Here is a 14,675-nt window from a genome sequence, read left to right as displayed (position 1 = left end):
TCATGATCTCGTGGTTTGTGGGTTTGAGCCCCACATCAGGTGCTGTGCTGACAGCTCAAAGCCTGGAGCCTGCTTTGGATTCTGCGTCTCCCTCTCTCTCTGCCCCTCCCTCGGTCGTGCGCTCTCTCTCTCAAAAATAAATAAAAACATTAAAAAATAATAGTAATTAAAAATAATAATTAAAAAAATAAAATGAGTGCCTTAAAGGAATTCAGAGTCCCTGACATCCCCAGCTCTCTTAAGAAACAACTGTACCAGCAACCAATGCGCACCCAGCTAGGTTAAGTGTCATGTCGGTTTTTAGAACAAACTGGCTTTTGGAAACTCACCTGTGAAACAGCTTCTATGTCCCCATGTGACATAACAACGAAGTTGCTTCTCTCGGCCCACATAGAAACCACAGAGAAAGCAAAACAACCCTCCACCGTGAAGCAAAACTCTAACCGCAACAACGCTTTTCAGAAGCAAAGACGCTCTGAGAAACAGAACTGTGTTTCCTCTTGATTCATCTGGCTTGTGTGCTCAGAACACCCACTATCCCCAAGGAAACAGGGCCCCGCTTCACCAATGGCAACAAAGCCGAGCGTTCCAGCTGGGACAGCTCAGTTCTTTCTGCGGGAACTTAGAGGTGAATGCCTCGTCTTAGTCTTTCGAAGGTTAAGATCAGGAATCCTGTGGGTTGCCAGACTTCTGTGTAAGTTATTTTACATCAGAGGTTCTTAGCCAGGGGTGATGTTGCTGTCCAGGGGACCGCTGGTGGCACTGAAGACATTTTGGTGGTCACACTGGGGGAGGACGCAAGGATGCTGCTGGCATCTTGTGGGCACAGGACAACCCCCACAACGAAGAATGATCCAGTCTGACTGTCAAGAATGGAGCGGTTGAGAAACCCTTCTCTGGAGGCCAAGAATTGGGGCCAAGAAAATTTAAATTCCAAAAGTCAGTTTCCCAATTGACTGAGAAGACAAAAGCTAATTAATGGGAACTCCCTCCTGACGTCAAAATTGGCCGTCCAGTCTTTCCTGGTCCCTGTTTTTGAGAACAGAGTGTCCCTCATTTTCACCGAGGCCTCCCCTCTGAATGTCATCATTGCTGACCTTCTCAGGAACTTCGCTCCATCCCCCATGTGCTCTTGATCCGCACTGACACTCTTACCACCTCCCTCCACCTGATTCAAAGAGGCTGTTTTCCTATTTCAAAAACATCTCTCAGGGGGCACCTGGGTGGCTCAGTCCGGTTGAGCGTCCGACTCTTGATCTTGGGGCCATTGAGTTCGAAACCCACACTGAGTGTAGACATACCTTAAAAATAAAATATTTAAAATAAAAAAAACTCTTGGGGAACCCTCTTGCACTGTCCCTGGGAATGCAAACTGGTGCAGCCACTGTGGAAAACAGTGTGGAGGTTCCTCAAAAAATTAAAAATAGAGCTGCCCTATGACCCAGCAATTGCACTACTAGGTTTTTATCCAAAGGACACAAAAATGCTGATTCGAAAGGGCACATGCACCCCACTGTTTATAGCAGCGTTATCTATAATAGCCAAATTATGGAAAGAGCCCAAATGTCCATCAACTGATGAGTGGATTAAGAAAAAGTGGGATGTATCCACAATGCAATACTATGTGGCAATGAAAAAGAATGAAATTTTGCCCCTTGCAACAAGGCGGATGGAACTGGAGGTTATTATGCTAAGCAAAATAAGTCAGAGAAAGATACTGTGATCTCACTCATACGTGGAATCTGAAAAACTTTACACGTTCATAGGGGAAGGGAAGGAAATATAAGATAAAAACAGAGAGGGAGGCAAACCATAAGAGACTCGTAAATACAGAGAACAAACCGAGGGTTGATGGGGGTGGGGAACTGAGGGGTAGGGAAAATGGGTGATGGGCATTAGGGAGGGCACTTGTCAGGATGAGCCCTGCATGTTATATGTAAGTGATGAATCACTGGTTTCAACTCCTGAAGCCAAGACTACACTGTATACTAACTAACTTGAGAATAATTTAAAACACACACACACACACACACAAAAATTCTCACCCAAAGAATGAAATAAATATCCGTGAGTCCTTACTGATACAAACAAATGAATCGATAAATAAATAAATAAATAAATAAATAAATAAATAAATAAATAAATGGAAGAGAAGGGACACGTCTTCCTTACAGAGGAATTCCAAATAATAAATACAGAAGGAAGGAGAGAAAATAGAAAATCTCTAGAATGCCAGCCACAGTAATCATAGCTGCACGATCTCCTGGTGAATGTTCAAGGTTTTTAAAGGGGAACTAGGATACTTGCAGAGCCTGAATCTTTCTGAAAGTATTTATTAATTACTGTGGTGGTTTCAGCACATCTGAACCTTTCTTTGATAGCCTCCCCTCAGGAGGTAGAGCTTAGTGCCCCTCCCTCTCGTGTGCTGGGTTTAATGGCTCACTTCTAATGGATAGAGTATGTCCTAAAGACAGCTTTCTAGAATGTCAGGCTGACCTCTTTAGGGGTTTTATTCTAAGGTCACGGAGACCTTAGGTCAAGGTTATGGACACAATACCCAAATGCAACATGCACCCCCGGGTGTGGCTGGTAGGCACCTTTGTTGTTTTTTTTGTGATTTTGAATTTTCCATCAAGATACAGATGGGGCGGAGGGGGCGGGGTGCCTGGCTGGCTCAGTTGGTACAATCATCGGATTCTTGATCCTAGGGTCATGAGTTCAAGCCCCACGCGGTGGGTGGAGCCTACTTAAAAAAAAAAAAAAAGATACAGAGCTTAGTGTTTACCCCTTAGTGACAATAACCTGCGGAGCAAATATATTTGGGGTGCAGGCAAGGCAAATCTATTAGACCCCTAAAGGGATTTGAGGGTTTAGCAAAAGAACAATACTGGCTTCCAGAATTCAGAATTTTGCAACAGCCCTTCAATCCTGGAGAAATCACAGAGCAAGGACACTTCAAAAGCATGGCTGACTGCAGCCATTTAATTAACACCCCATTCACAACTGACCCCTCTCTCACCATTCCACACCCTCCTCATCCCGTCTTGTGTCAGGGCAAGAAATTTGAGTTGGTGGGGGGGAAAGGAGGGGAATTTCTTGGATGCCTCAGAGCCCTTTTAGCCTGTTCACAGGAGAAAAATACTTACCTTCTACTAAAAATAGGTTGGTTGTGAACCGCCTGGGTGGCTCAGTCGGTTAAGCATCTGACTCTTGATTTCGGCTCAGGTCATGATCTCACGGTTTGTGGGTTCGAGCCCCACATCAGGCTCTACACTCACAGTGTGGAGCCTGCTTGGGATTCGCTCTCTTTCCCTTTCTCTACCCCTCCCCTGCTCATGCTCTCTAACTCTCTCAAAATAGATAAACTTAAAAAATAAAAATAAAAATAAATAAAAGTAGATTGGTTGCTGGGTTGTTTGAGGCAGAAAATTAACACTCCCTTCTGAGGCCTTCTGAGTCAACTAAATATAGTTGACTCTGGTACAACGTGGTTGAAAGACAGATCACGAGTAAAGCATCCGTCTTCTCCCACCCAGCGCCAGGGCCCCCCACTCCTCCCCAAGCCAGAGAACCCCCAGTGGGATTCAGCTCAAGCCACAGGTGCAGAAGGCACAGGCTTCTGACTTTTCTTCCCACTCTGTCCATGAGTGGAGTTTTTCCAGGGAGGAGGGGAGGACACTGAATTTGGAGGGCGGGGGGGGGGGGACTCTGAGCAGGGACACTTGGAGGACAGGTAAATTATGTCAAAGGGGACGAGCTAGAAAAAGGCCAAAGCCTGGCCCTGGTCTCTTTGCTGGGGAATGCCAGAGGGCCCTGCCTGGACCCCTTCGGCAGGGATGGCTGTTGTGAGTGTCACTGCTGAGGGGTCCCATCTGCCTCCAAGTCCATGAAATTGCCTTTTGCCTCTGGAAGCCACTCCTCCCGGGAAGTTATACTTACGCCGAAGGAGGCCCACAACCGATCAATGGTTGACACGGGCGAGGGGCACAAAAGGTCGACCCTCGGGCGCTGGGGGAGACCAGCTCTGTAGCACGAGTCACGCTCCCAAATTCCCCCAGAACCGGGCTGAAGCTCGGCTTTCCCCCACCTGCCCTGCCACTCTCCCTACCTCACCCTCACACTATCCCCTCAGCTCCCCGCACACAGCCTGACTTCTAGGGAACTCCTGATGCAAGACTCTGGGAGTTGAGCTTCCGTGAAGTTTTGGGGGCATCTGGCAGATCCCGGCCGAGAACTTCCAGCCCAAGGATTCCAGCACTCCCCCGAGAAGAACCGAGCAGAGGGGACTTAAGACCAAAGCCCAGTTGATGCCCTAACCACCAGAACCTCCTGGTTCTTCCTTATTCAGGTTGGAGAAAAAACATTAGAAGGAGGGGCTCTGCCACACCTGGGTGGCAGACCTGTGTCCTAACAAGATTCTACAGCAAAAGGCTGATTTTGCTAGTTCCTGGGCACCCTGTACCCAAGTTGGGAAAAACTCAACATTGGCAAGCCCAATCTCACTGATCACTTACAAAAAAAATTTTTTTTAATGTTCATTTATTTTTGAGAGACAGACAGAGTGGAAGCAGGGGAGGGGCAAGGAGAGAGGGAGACCACAGAATCCGAAGCAGGCTCCGGGCTCCGAGCTGTCAGCACAGAGCCCGATGCGGGGCTCGAACTCACAAGCTGTGAGATCACGACCTGAGCCGAAGTCTGACGCTTAACTGACTGAGCCACCCAAGCGCCCCTCACTGATCTCTTATAAGGCAAAGAGTTATGCCATTCATCAAGTCTTTTTCAACAAGGTACGTATGGGATTTCGTAATGGTGTTACCATCATGGCAGACTCCGTCCCTAGTGCCTTTGAAGGCTATTTCCTAAATACTGGATCGGTTGGAAATCCTATCCTTTCCACACACACTATTACCTTCCCTTCCTCCCTTTTCTTATTTCTCCTGGGACTTCTCAGGATCACCTCCCCAAGTCTTCATCTTTGGGTCAGCCTCTGGAGACGACTCTAAGACAGATGTATAGATCCGATAACATAAAATCTTAAAATCATAAAATTTTTTTCCAAAGGGCATAGTCCCAGTGAACAGCCCAAGAATGCAAAGCATGCCTCTGTGATCTAACTAGGAGTAATGCTAAGTTAAAGTACTTGATTCTGGGCAAAGTAGCTTAAGACCCAGGTTAACTGTAAAAAGACTAAAACTTGTAAAAGCCTAAACACTCCACACAACTCCTAAGACTGTGCTTCTTGGGTACAAGTTTAAATTAGCTTTTTAAATTAGCTTTCATAAATCTTCGCCTAGTCCGTTATATTTCAGATGTTGAATTTAGAACAGCACTCAAAGATTTTTATGGGGCAAGTTTCACGGTTCCAATTCCAATTTACGATTCTTCCTTTACGGACTTCCTTTTGGAGTTCACCGGTATATGAGTCCTTGAGGACTAAAACGCCAATGAATTAATCAAAGGAAAAATGTTCTGTTGCCCTCCCCCGTTTAGAAATTCGTTGAAATATAGATGAAGTTCCATCCTGAAGAGCAGAACGTTCTGAGAAAGCCATCAGCCTAAATGCCTTTATGAATAACTATGATGTTAGAAGCTCAAAGATTTTACATCTCGGCCACACGAATAATCAGACCACTAAGGAACACAGAGAAGAAAATGCACGTAATGCAGGTCTATATATTTTTTTCTCTGCTTATATGAACGCCTAAGTTATCCTGTCATTTTTACCACCACATACACATTCAGGTACCTTCTCCTGATATCTGTGGTGCTTCCTGACCCTAAGGGAGGGACTTCTGTAAGCTGATTTTGCTTCCTCAGACCTCCAACTATGTGAAGCACAAACTAATCTCAGCATGAAGGCAACATCCGGCTTAACCTGTAAGAACTGGTAGTTTGGGCTCAGGAAAAGCTGAATCAATGTTGCCACAAATGCATACGATGGCAAAATATGCCACAAATTCAATTAAAAAGTGATTGTTCAGTACGGCAGATAAGTATTTAAACAAGAAAACTTGGGGCACCTGACTGGCTCAGTCGGTAGAGCATGTATGTGACTTTTGATCTTGGGGTTGTAGGTTCGAGCCCCACGCTGGATGCAGAGATTACTTAAAAATAAAATCTTTAGGGGCGCCTGGGTGGCTCAGTCGGTTACGTGTCCGACTTCGGCTCAGGTCATGATCTCGCGGTCCGTGAGTTCGAGCCCCGCGTCGGGCTCTGTGCTGACAGCTCAGAGCCTGGAGCCTGTTTCAGATTCTGTGTCTCCCTCTCTCTGACCCTCCCCCGTTCGTGCTGTGTCTCTCTCTGTCTCAAAAATAAACGTTAAAAAATTAAAAAAAATAAAATAAAATAAAATAAAATAAAATCTTTAAAAAAGAAAAAAAGAGGGGCGCCTGGGTGGCTCAGTCTGTTAAACATCTGACTTAGGCTCAGATTATGATCTCGCGGTTCATGGGTTCTAGCCCTGTGTCAGGCTCTGTGCTGTCAGCTGGAGCCTGAAGCCTGCTTCAGATTCTGTGCCTCCCTCTCTCTCTCTCTGCCCCTCCCCTGCTCACACTGTCTCTCTCCTTCTCAAAAATAAACAAATATTTAAAAAATTTTTTAAAAAAAGAAAGAAAGAAAAAAGAAAACTAACACAAATCACACTTTCAACTCCCCCTAGCTGTCAATCAGAGGTACAAAGAGAGAACTGTCCAGCAATATTCATCCCCCTTAAGCTATTATAAACTGTTACTTGCTATGTAATAGTATTTAAAGTACAAATTACTACAGGATGCTTATCATTTTTAAAATAAAAAATGCTGGGGCACCTGAGTGGCTCAGTCAGTTAAGCATCTGACTTTTGGTTTCAGCTCAGGTCATGATCTCACATATTCAAGCCCTACTTTGGTCTCTGCACTGATGGTGCAAAGCCCGCTTGGGATTCTCTCTCTCCCTCTCTCTCTCTGCCTCTCCCCTGCTCACTCTCTTTCTCTCTCTCTCCCTCAAATAAATAAACTTTAAAAAAAACTTTAATTAAAAATGCCAAATACCATTAGTATATTACTGTATATACGTGTGTGTATATATAAACAGAATCTATGTATTTGTCTATATAGTTATTAACCCTTGAACAACACACGTTTGAACTGTGTAGATTCACTCAGATGCAGATTTTTTCAATAAAATACGGTACAGAACTGTAAATGTATTTGCTCTTCCTTATGATTTTCTTAAGAACATTTTCTTTTCTCCATCCAAGCACTAACCAGGCCCGAACCTGCTTAGCTTCCGAGATCAGATGAGATCGGGCGCGTTCAGGGTGGTATGGCCGTAGACAACATTTTCCTTTCTCTAACTTACTTTATTGTAGGAACACAGTATATAGGTACATATAACATACAAAAGATGTGTTCGTCGGCTCTACGTTACAGTAAGGTTTCTGGTCAACAGTGGGCCGCTGGTAGTTAAGTTTTGGGGGAGTCAAAAGTTATATGTAGATTTCTACCTGTGTAGGATGTGGGGGGAGGAGGTCAATACCTCCTGACTCCTGCAATTGTCCAAGGGTCAACTGTAACTATTTAGTGATCAAACTCGTCTTCACCTCCCACACCAAATTTGCCAGTTAGGAAATGTCATTACATGACATAAATCAATTCCCTGGCTCCACCCCATTGGCATAAAAGCAGCCTTTTTTCCAGCACAATATGTATTTGGAAAGTGCCCACTATGGAGCAGTAGGCCACTATACCTTACTATACTAGATTACTATACCTTAAGCGCAAGACAGAAAAGAGAAAAGAAAAATCAGAGTTAAGCTCACTCTTTCCAACCCATAATACACAGAACTCTCTTTCTGATCAAAGAACCAAGCAAATGAACTTCAAAGATGAGAGCTACGAACAGCACAGGTTTTAAATTCACAAAGTGTGTCTGTCGTGCAGGCAAACCGAGCTCTGCCCAGAGTTCCCAGAGAAGCAGAGGAGAAGCCCTCCCAGGAAGGGTGACGGGTGACAGGCACGTCGTCATCCTGGCCGCGCAACTGACTCGTTCTATGACAACGAACAAGCTATCGAATGCTTGGCAGGGTTCAGATTGCTAGTCTACATAAAGTTAGAACGGTGAGGGGCGCCTGGGTGGCGCAGTCGGTTAAGCGTCCGACTTCAGCCAGGTCACGATCTCGCGGTCCGTGAGTTCGAGCCCCGCGTCAGGCTCTGGGCTGATGGCTCGGAGCCTGGAGCCTGTTTCCAATTCTGTGTCTCCCTCTCTCTCTGCCCCTCCCCCGTTCATGCTCTGTCTCTCTCTGTCCCAAAAATAAATAAACGTTGAAAAAAAAAAAAAAAATTTAGAACGGTGAACGAAAAGATCTGAGGTCCATGCGAGTCGAAAATTTTAAGATTTTAAAAACAACTACTTCAATACCTGGGCATTGCTGAAGATGGAGGACACTGAGCCTGACTCCCAAGGCTGAAGTGTGGTTGCTGAGAAGACTTCTGCTTCGTCACTCTCCAACACAGTGGGACGGGTTTGGAGAAAAACAGGAAACACATGTCCTGCGTGATATGCATGTGGTCCCCTCAAGTGAAAAGAGACTCCCATTTCGTTAGTTCCCACCAAATGTGCCATATCATCAACTAATACAGACCAGCCCTACTCAGGCACTGCTCCTACAGCTGTCTATTATCCTGCGCTATTCTACTGAGCCTATTATTTCTTTGACTCAAATAGGAAGATTCTAGAAGCCTTTTCAAAATGGGAGTATAGGATATGTTTTACTTCTAGTTTGAGTCATCCCAAGGTACCGGTGGAATTTGTCCTTCTCATACAGTTGAAGGCAAAAGTCCTGAGCCCTCCAACACAAAGAAAGGCTAACCCAACCCCTGCAGCACAGTGCCCAGACTGGGAGAAAACCCCGCCACCTTAAACTGTTTACTCACCTCTAATGAACAATGGCAAGCCAGAGGCAGACAGAGAAAGTATGGAAAATCAATGAGGCACTAACTTTGACAGACAATTTTGGGTGCAGTATACCTGTCACAGGTAATAAATCACTTCATTTAAGTTTATCTTTTTAGCAGTGCACAGAGGATTATACCCATATATCACTTCAACCTCTTTTTTCTGTCCTGTTGACAAAGGACAAATTGAGAAGGATGGTGGGAAAGCTGGGAGAAAGTAGGGAGGAAAACAGAGAGCTCTATTACTAGGCCCGTGCAGTAAAAGAAATAATGACAAAACAATGTCACCAATTTTTAAAATGTTTTTGAAGTTTATTTATTTATTTTGAGAGAGGGCAAGCAGAGGTGGGGCAGAGAGAGAGGGAAAGAGAGAACCCCAAGCAGGCTCCACGACATCAGCACAGAGGCCAATGCGGGGTTCGATCTCATGAATGGTGAGATCATGACCTGAGCCAAAATCAAGAATCAGACACTTGACCAACTTAGCCACCCAAGCACCCCCATTATCATTTTAATTTTTTTAGTGTTTATTTATTTTTGAGAGAGAGAGAGGAAGAGACAGAGCACAAGTGGGGGAGGGGCAGAGAGAGAGAGAGAGAGAGAGAGAGAGAGAGGGAGAGAGAGAGAGTAGGACACAGAATCCAAACAGGCTCCAGGCTCTGAGCTGTCAAGCACAGACCCCAACGTGGAGCTCGAACCTGGGAATGGCAAGATTATGACCCAGGCCAAAGTCAGATGCTCAACCAACTGAGCCACCCAGGCACCCCCTCCCTCCCCATCATCACTTTCTAAGTGTCAGTTCTATTTGTAAAATCTTAAAGGGCTTCGTGATTTACCAATGAAGTTACCACAGATTGGAAGATAAAGGTCATCTTTCCAAACCCTTCAAGATACACTATAGATCTACAGTCTCAACACAATCAAAGGCCCGGGTTTTCTAATCATGAGTGAGTTTATGGGTTTCACTAATGACACTGCTTAGAAACTGGTGCCCAGAGAAGGCTTGAAGCATAGAACTGAATGTGGCGGGGGGTGGGAGGCGGGGGGGGGGGGGTCAGTCTGGGTGGCTCAGTTGATTAAGCATGAGACTTCAGCCTAGGTCATGATCTCACGGTCTGTGAGTTTGAGCCCCGAGTCCAGCTCTGTGCTGATAGCTCAGAGCCTAGAGCCTGCTTCAGCTTCTCTGTCTCCCTCTCTGCCCCTCCCCACTCACGCTCTGTCTCTGTCTCCGAAAAATGAATAAACCTTAAAAAGTTAGGGGGAAAAAAAAAAGAACTGAATGTGGTAAATAGGGCTTCTGATTCAACAATATGGTGATAGGCTAAGATATTTGAAAAAACAAAAAACTTCTCGCTACAAACACATAGGAATGCTGGGTAAAATATGACCTGAAAAGGGGAAAAAGTGAGTGAAAGCAAGTGAGCTAATCCTAAGGCTGCTTTGGTAACTTACAGACTTGGATTTTAAAACCCAAGTGGACAAAGGAGATAAAACCTTGAGCGGCCATAAGCAGAGCTAGAACTAACACCCTTCAGGAGAGGCAGAATCCTCCAAGGATTGCTTCCTCAGTGAAGATTAAGGGGGAAAACTCTTCCCCTGGGAAAAGGGTCCAAGACGACAATTTCATAGGTCCCTGGGCTCTAAAGGGAAGATAAAAACCAAACAAAACTCTCCCCTAAAAAATGGATATCCCAGATCCAAACCATGAGCATAATGATTGGAAAAATTCCAAACTAAGAAATTAGCAGAAACGTTGGTCCCAAGCCAGGGATGCTCATGGGATCTCTAGAACAATAATGCAAATTGTTCTGGAGAAGTCCCACTATCAGGCCACATGAGATCCCCACAGAAAAAAAATAATCCCCACTAAAAATCAGCTTATAAGAAAATCTAAAATTATAAAATACCATGAGCAGAAAACAGCAAACACAACAAACAAGTCCAGGAACTTGGGATAATAAAATTAAAATTTGAAACAGAGAATACTAAGTAAGTATGTTTAAAACTATTAAAGACATGGGGCACCTGGATGGCTCAGTCAGTTGAACGTCCAACTCTTGATTTCTACTCAGATCATGATTCCAGGGTCGTGGAATCGAGCCCTATATCAGACTCCACACTGAGTGTGGAGACTCCCTAAGATTCTCTCTCTCCCTCTGCCCCCTCCCCAACTTGTGCTCTCTCTTAAAGAAAGAAAGAAAGAAAGAAAGAAAGAAAGAAAGAAAGGAAGAAAGAAAGAAAGAAAGAAAAGAAAAACTATTAAAGACATAAAGGAGAAAATAAAACCCTGAGGAAAAAAATATGAAAAAGGTAATAGTCAGATTTAAAAATACGCCCAATAGAACTTCAACAAATGACTATTATAAACATTGATATTAAAAAGTCAACAGAAAGTTTAAAAAGCAGACTAGACACAAAAGAAGAGAGAATTAAGTAAAATGGAACACAGATTTGAGGACATTACCAAACGGATCAGAGAGATGAAAGGGACATGAAAGAATGACCATAGAATAGGGACAATGAGTACATGAAAAATGAGAAGGTCCGTATGAATTTAATGCAAGATCCAGATGACCAAAATAGAAATTGTATTAGTTTGGATCCTCCAAGATGCAGATGCCAAGGAAGGATGTTAGAGAAAAACAGGAGTAGCTAAGGAGGACGTGCAGACCATGATGTAGGTATAACTTCTAAAGGAGGAAGAGGAAAAAGGCATGTTGGAAAGGATGAGACTGAGAATGAAGCACAACTCTGAGAAAGTTTTTGGCCACATTGCTGAGAACCCTTGAGCCAAAGTCACTCGTTGGAGGAGTCCAACATCTTACAGGAATAGGCCAGCACTAGAACCCCCATCACACTCAGTCCAAAACAGGGAGCATCCCAGGGGAAGATAGCTTTTGAGTAAATCCTTAGATGTGGCATCTGGGGGTCAATCAACTATGCTTCCCACACCAGATGTGGAGGCACATTTTATGGTTGCTAAAATGAAAGGGAAGCAATATTTTTAAAAAATTTTTAATGTTTACTTATTTTTGAGAGAGAGACAGAGCATGAGCAGGAGAGGAGCAGAGAGAGAGAGGAAGACACAGAATCCGAGGCAGGCTCCAGGCTCTGAGCTGCCAGCATAGAGCCCGACACAGGGCTCGAACCCACAAACTGTGAGATCATGACCTGAGCCAAAGTCGGATGCTTAACTGACTGAGCCACCCAGGTACCCGAGGAGAAGCAATATTTTAAAGGATAGGATGTTCCAGAACTGTGAAAGCCATAAATCCTCCAAGTATAGAATAATACCAAATTCTAAGCAGGATAAATCAAAATAAATCTACACGCACTGTAGTCAGCCTGCAGAAGATCAAAGACAACAAAATACCAAAACTGGGGAGAAATTATAATACTAAATAAAAAGAAAATAAACCAGGCAGAGGTATAATTAATTTTAAACTGTTATTTAAGTCTTAAATATTAAGGGCGCACCTTAAATATTTAAGGCCAACAAAACTAATAGAGAAAAAAAGGAGGGGTAGGAATAGATAAAATTGAATTCAGTAAGAGATAAGAAAAGAGAAAAAGAAAGCAAAGGAAAGGTGTTGGAAATAGCATGAAATAAGAGAAATTATCTAAAATATGTCAACAATTACTATGAATGCAAACAAACTGGGGCGCCTGGGTGGCTCAGTCAGTTAAGCATCTGACTCTTGATTTCAGCTCAGGTCATGATCTTACAGCTCGTGAGATCAAGCCCCACATCGGGCTCTATCTACACTGTCAGCATGAAGCCTACTTGGGATTCTCTCTCCATCTCCCTTTCCCTCGGCCCTCCTGTGCGCATGCTCTCTCTCTCTCCCTCTCTCTCAAAATAAAATAAAATAAAATAAAATAAAATAAAATAAAATAAAATAAAATAAAATAAAATAAAATAAAATAAAATATAACATCATAGAGGGGCACCTGGATGGCTCAGTCGGTTGAGCATCCAACTCTTGATTTTGGCTCAGGTCATGATCTCATGGTTTGTGAGTTCAAGCTCCGAGTCTGGCTCTGTGCCTGCTTGAGATTCACTCTCTCCCTCTCTCTCTGACCCGCCCCTGCTCACGCGAGCGTTTTCTCTCTCTCTCTCTCTCTCTCTCTTTCAAAATAAATAAACATTTTAAAAAACATTTCAATACAGAAAAAACAAACAAATAAATAAAAGAAGAAATATATGTTTACATATGAACACTATGGACTGTAGGGATATATGGTGACATGCTACCAATAAAACATCTTTGGATGATGGAGATTCTGGATGACTTCTGTTTTATTGTGCATTTCTGTGTTTTCCAAATTTCCTCCAGTGAGCATATGGTGCTTTGCAATTAGAAAAAAGTAATCATTATTTCCGAAATAAGTGGCAATAATTTCAGTTTATACGCGACTGCAGGGGCCCATAAACTATGTCCTGCAGGCCAAACCCAGCCCTCCACCCATTTTTGTACTGTCCGTGAGTTAACAATGGTTTTTCCCATTTTTACATGGCTGAAAATCAAGAGAAGAATAATATTTACAAAATGTCATTCTGAATCTCTGTATTTAATCTTTACAATATCCTTGTGAAGTAGGTGCTATTACTCATTTTACAGATGAGGGAACAGAAGCTTCTAGATAGGTTTGTAAGTAGGCAAAGATCTCATAGTTATTGAGTCTCTGCAGGCATTCAAACCCAAGGAGTCTTAGCCCAGAGCCTATGCTGTTAATCAGCTCCTCCCTGTGAAAAGTTTTCCAACGCAATCAGAGCCAACAGAGCCAGCACATTCTGGTGAATTCTCAAGACAGACGACCATGGTGTTTTCAGGGAAGCTTTATTGGATAACGAGGCCCCGTTTCTACCATGATGATAGGAAACATTACCTTTGAACTCTAAGCAAAATGTTATTCTCCCCCGTCAAAATTCTATTCTCATTAATAAATCTGTATTATAAAAAATCGTACCCGATTATTTATATGTTTTGAATTTCATCAACAAAAATTCATGGAGATTTGTTCGGTCTCTCATTATATAAGCGCCCATGTAACATCCTTGATATTGTTTCTTGGCCCACAAAACCTGAATAGTTACTATTTGACCCTTTACAGAAAATGTCTGCAGACTTCTGCTCAAACTGAGAGAGAAGTGGAGAACTGGCAGATAGTCATAGTACTGGTGGAAATCCCCCACTCCCAGAACTTGGAGTAATCAATAATCCAAATGGCTCTCCCTCCCAAGCTATTCAACAAGCTCTTAGTCATTTAGAGATTAAGTTTCTGTCTACATGTTTTAATTCCCACCGATGGGTGAAAAAGAAAAGAAAAAAGAGAGGAGAAGAGAAGGGAAAGGTAGGGAAGGGAAGGGAAGGGAAGAGGAGAGGAGAGAGGAGAGAGGAGAGAGGAGAGAGGAGAGAGGAGAGAGAAGGAAAGGAAAGGAAAGGAAAGGAAAGGAAAGGAAAGGAAAGGAAAGGAAGCAAAATTTACTTCAGTCAAGGTATTGCTCCTTGGAAACTGGCAAAAAAAAAAAAAATGTGTTCAGGGGAGGAAACTTGACTTTTCTATCATCTCAAGAGTTAATTTATCAATGTTTTCTGTTACCCGAAATGACTGGGAATGGGCCACTCATACTAAGTATCAGTTTGCTCATTCATTCCTTCAACAAACCTTAAGTATTTAACAGGTACCTGCCCAATGGCGCTCTGCTAGATAGATGGATCAGCCCTAAAATAGCTCACA

The 14,675-nt window shown here is 43.4% G+C and overlaps 1 protein-coding gene across 3 annotated transcripts in view; it reads right to left on the bottom strand.

Moving 5' to 3' along the window:
- PITPNC1 (phosphatidylinositol transfer protein cytoplasmic 1) overlaps positions 1-14,675 on the bottom strand; it is a 257,331-nt gene that overhangs the window by 185,404 nt on the left and 57,252 nt on the right. Inside the window, exon 1 of one of the 3 annotated variants that reach the window (XM_047081562.1) lies at positions 8,398-8,669. The exons of 1 other annotated variant lie outside the window; for it this stretch is intronic. In XM_047081562.1, coding sequence (XP_046937518.1) covers positions 8,398-8,601 — 204 coding nt within the window. In that variant the 5' untranslated portion in view covers positions 8,602-8,669. Of the gene's footprint in view, positions 1-329; positions 378-8,397; positions 8,670-14,675 lie in introns of those variants that run through there. One more of the 3 variants, XM_047081563.1, reaches the window with a different exon arrangement.

This window comes from Lynx rufus, unplaced genomic scaffold, assembly GCF_022079265.1.
Source record: "Lynx rufus isolate CCGP_SWC_20201006 ecotype Redwood Valley unplaced genomic scaffold, mLynRuf1.p SCAF_18, whole genome shotgun sequence".
Lineage (NCBI taxonomy): Eukaryota > Metazoa > Chordata > Mammalia > Carnivora > Felidae > Lynx > Lynx rufus.
This window is presented reverse-complemented; position numbering and strand designations above follow the sequence as displayed.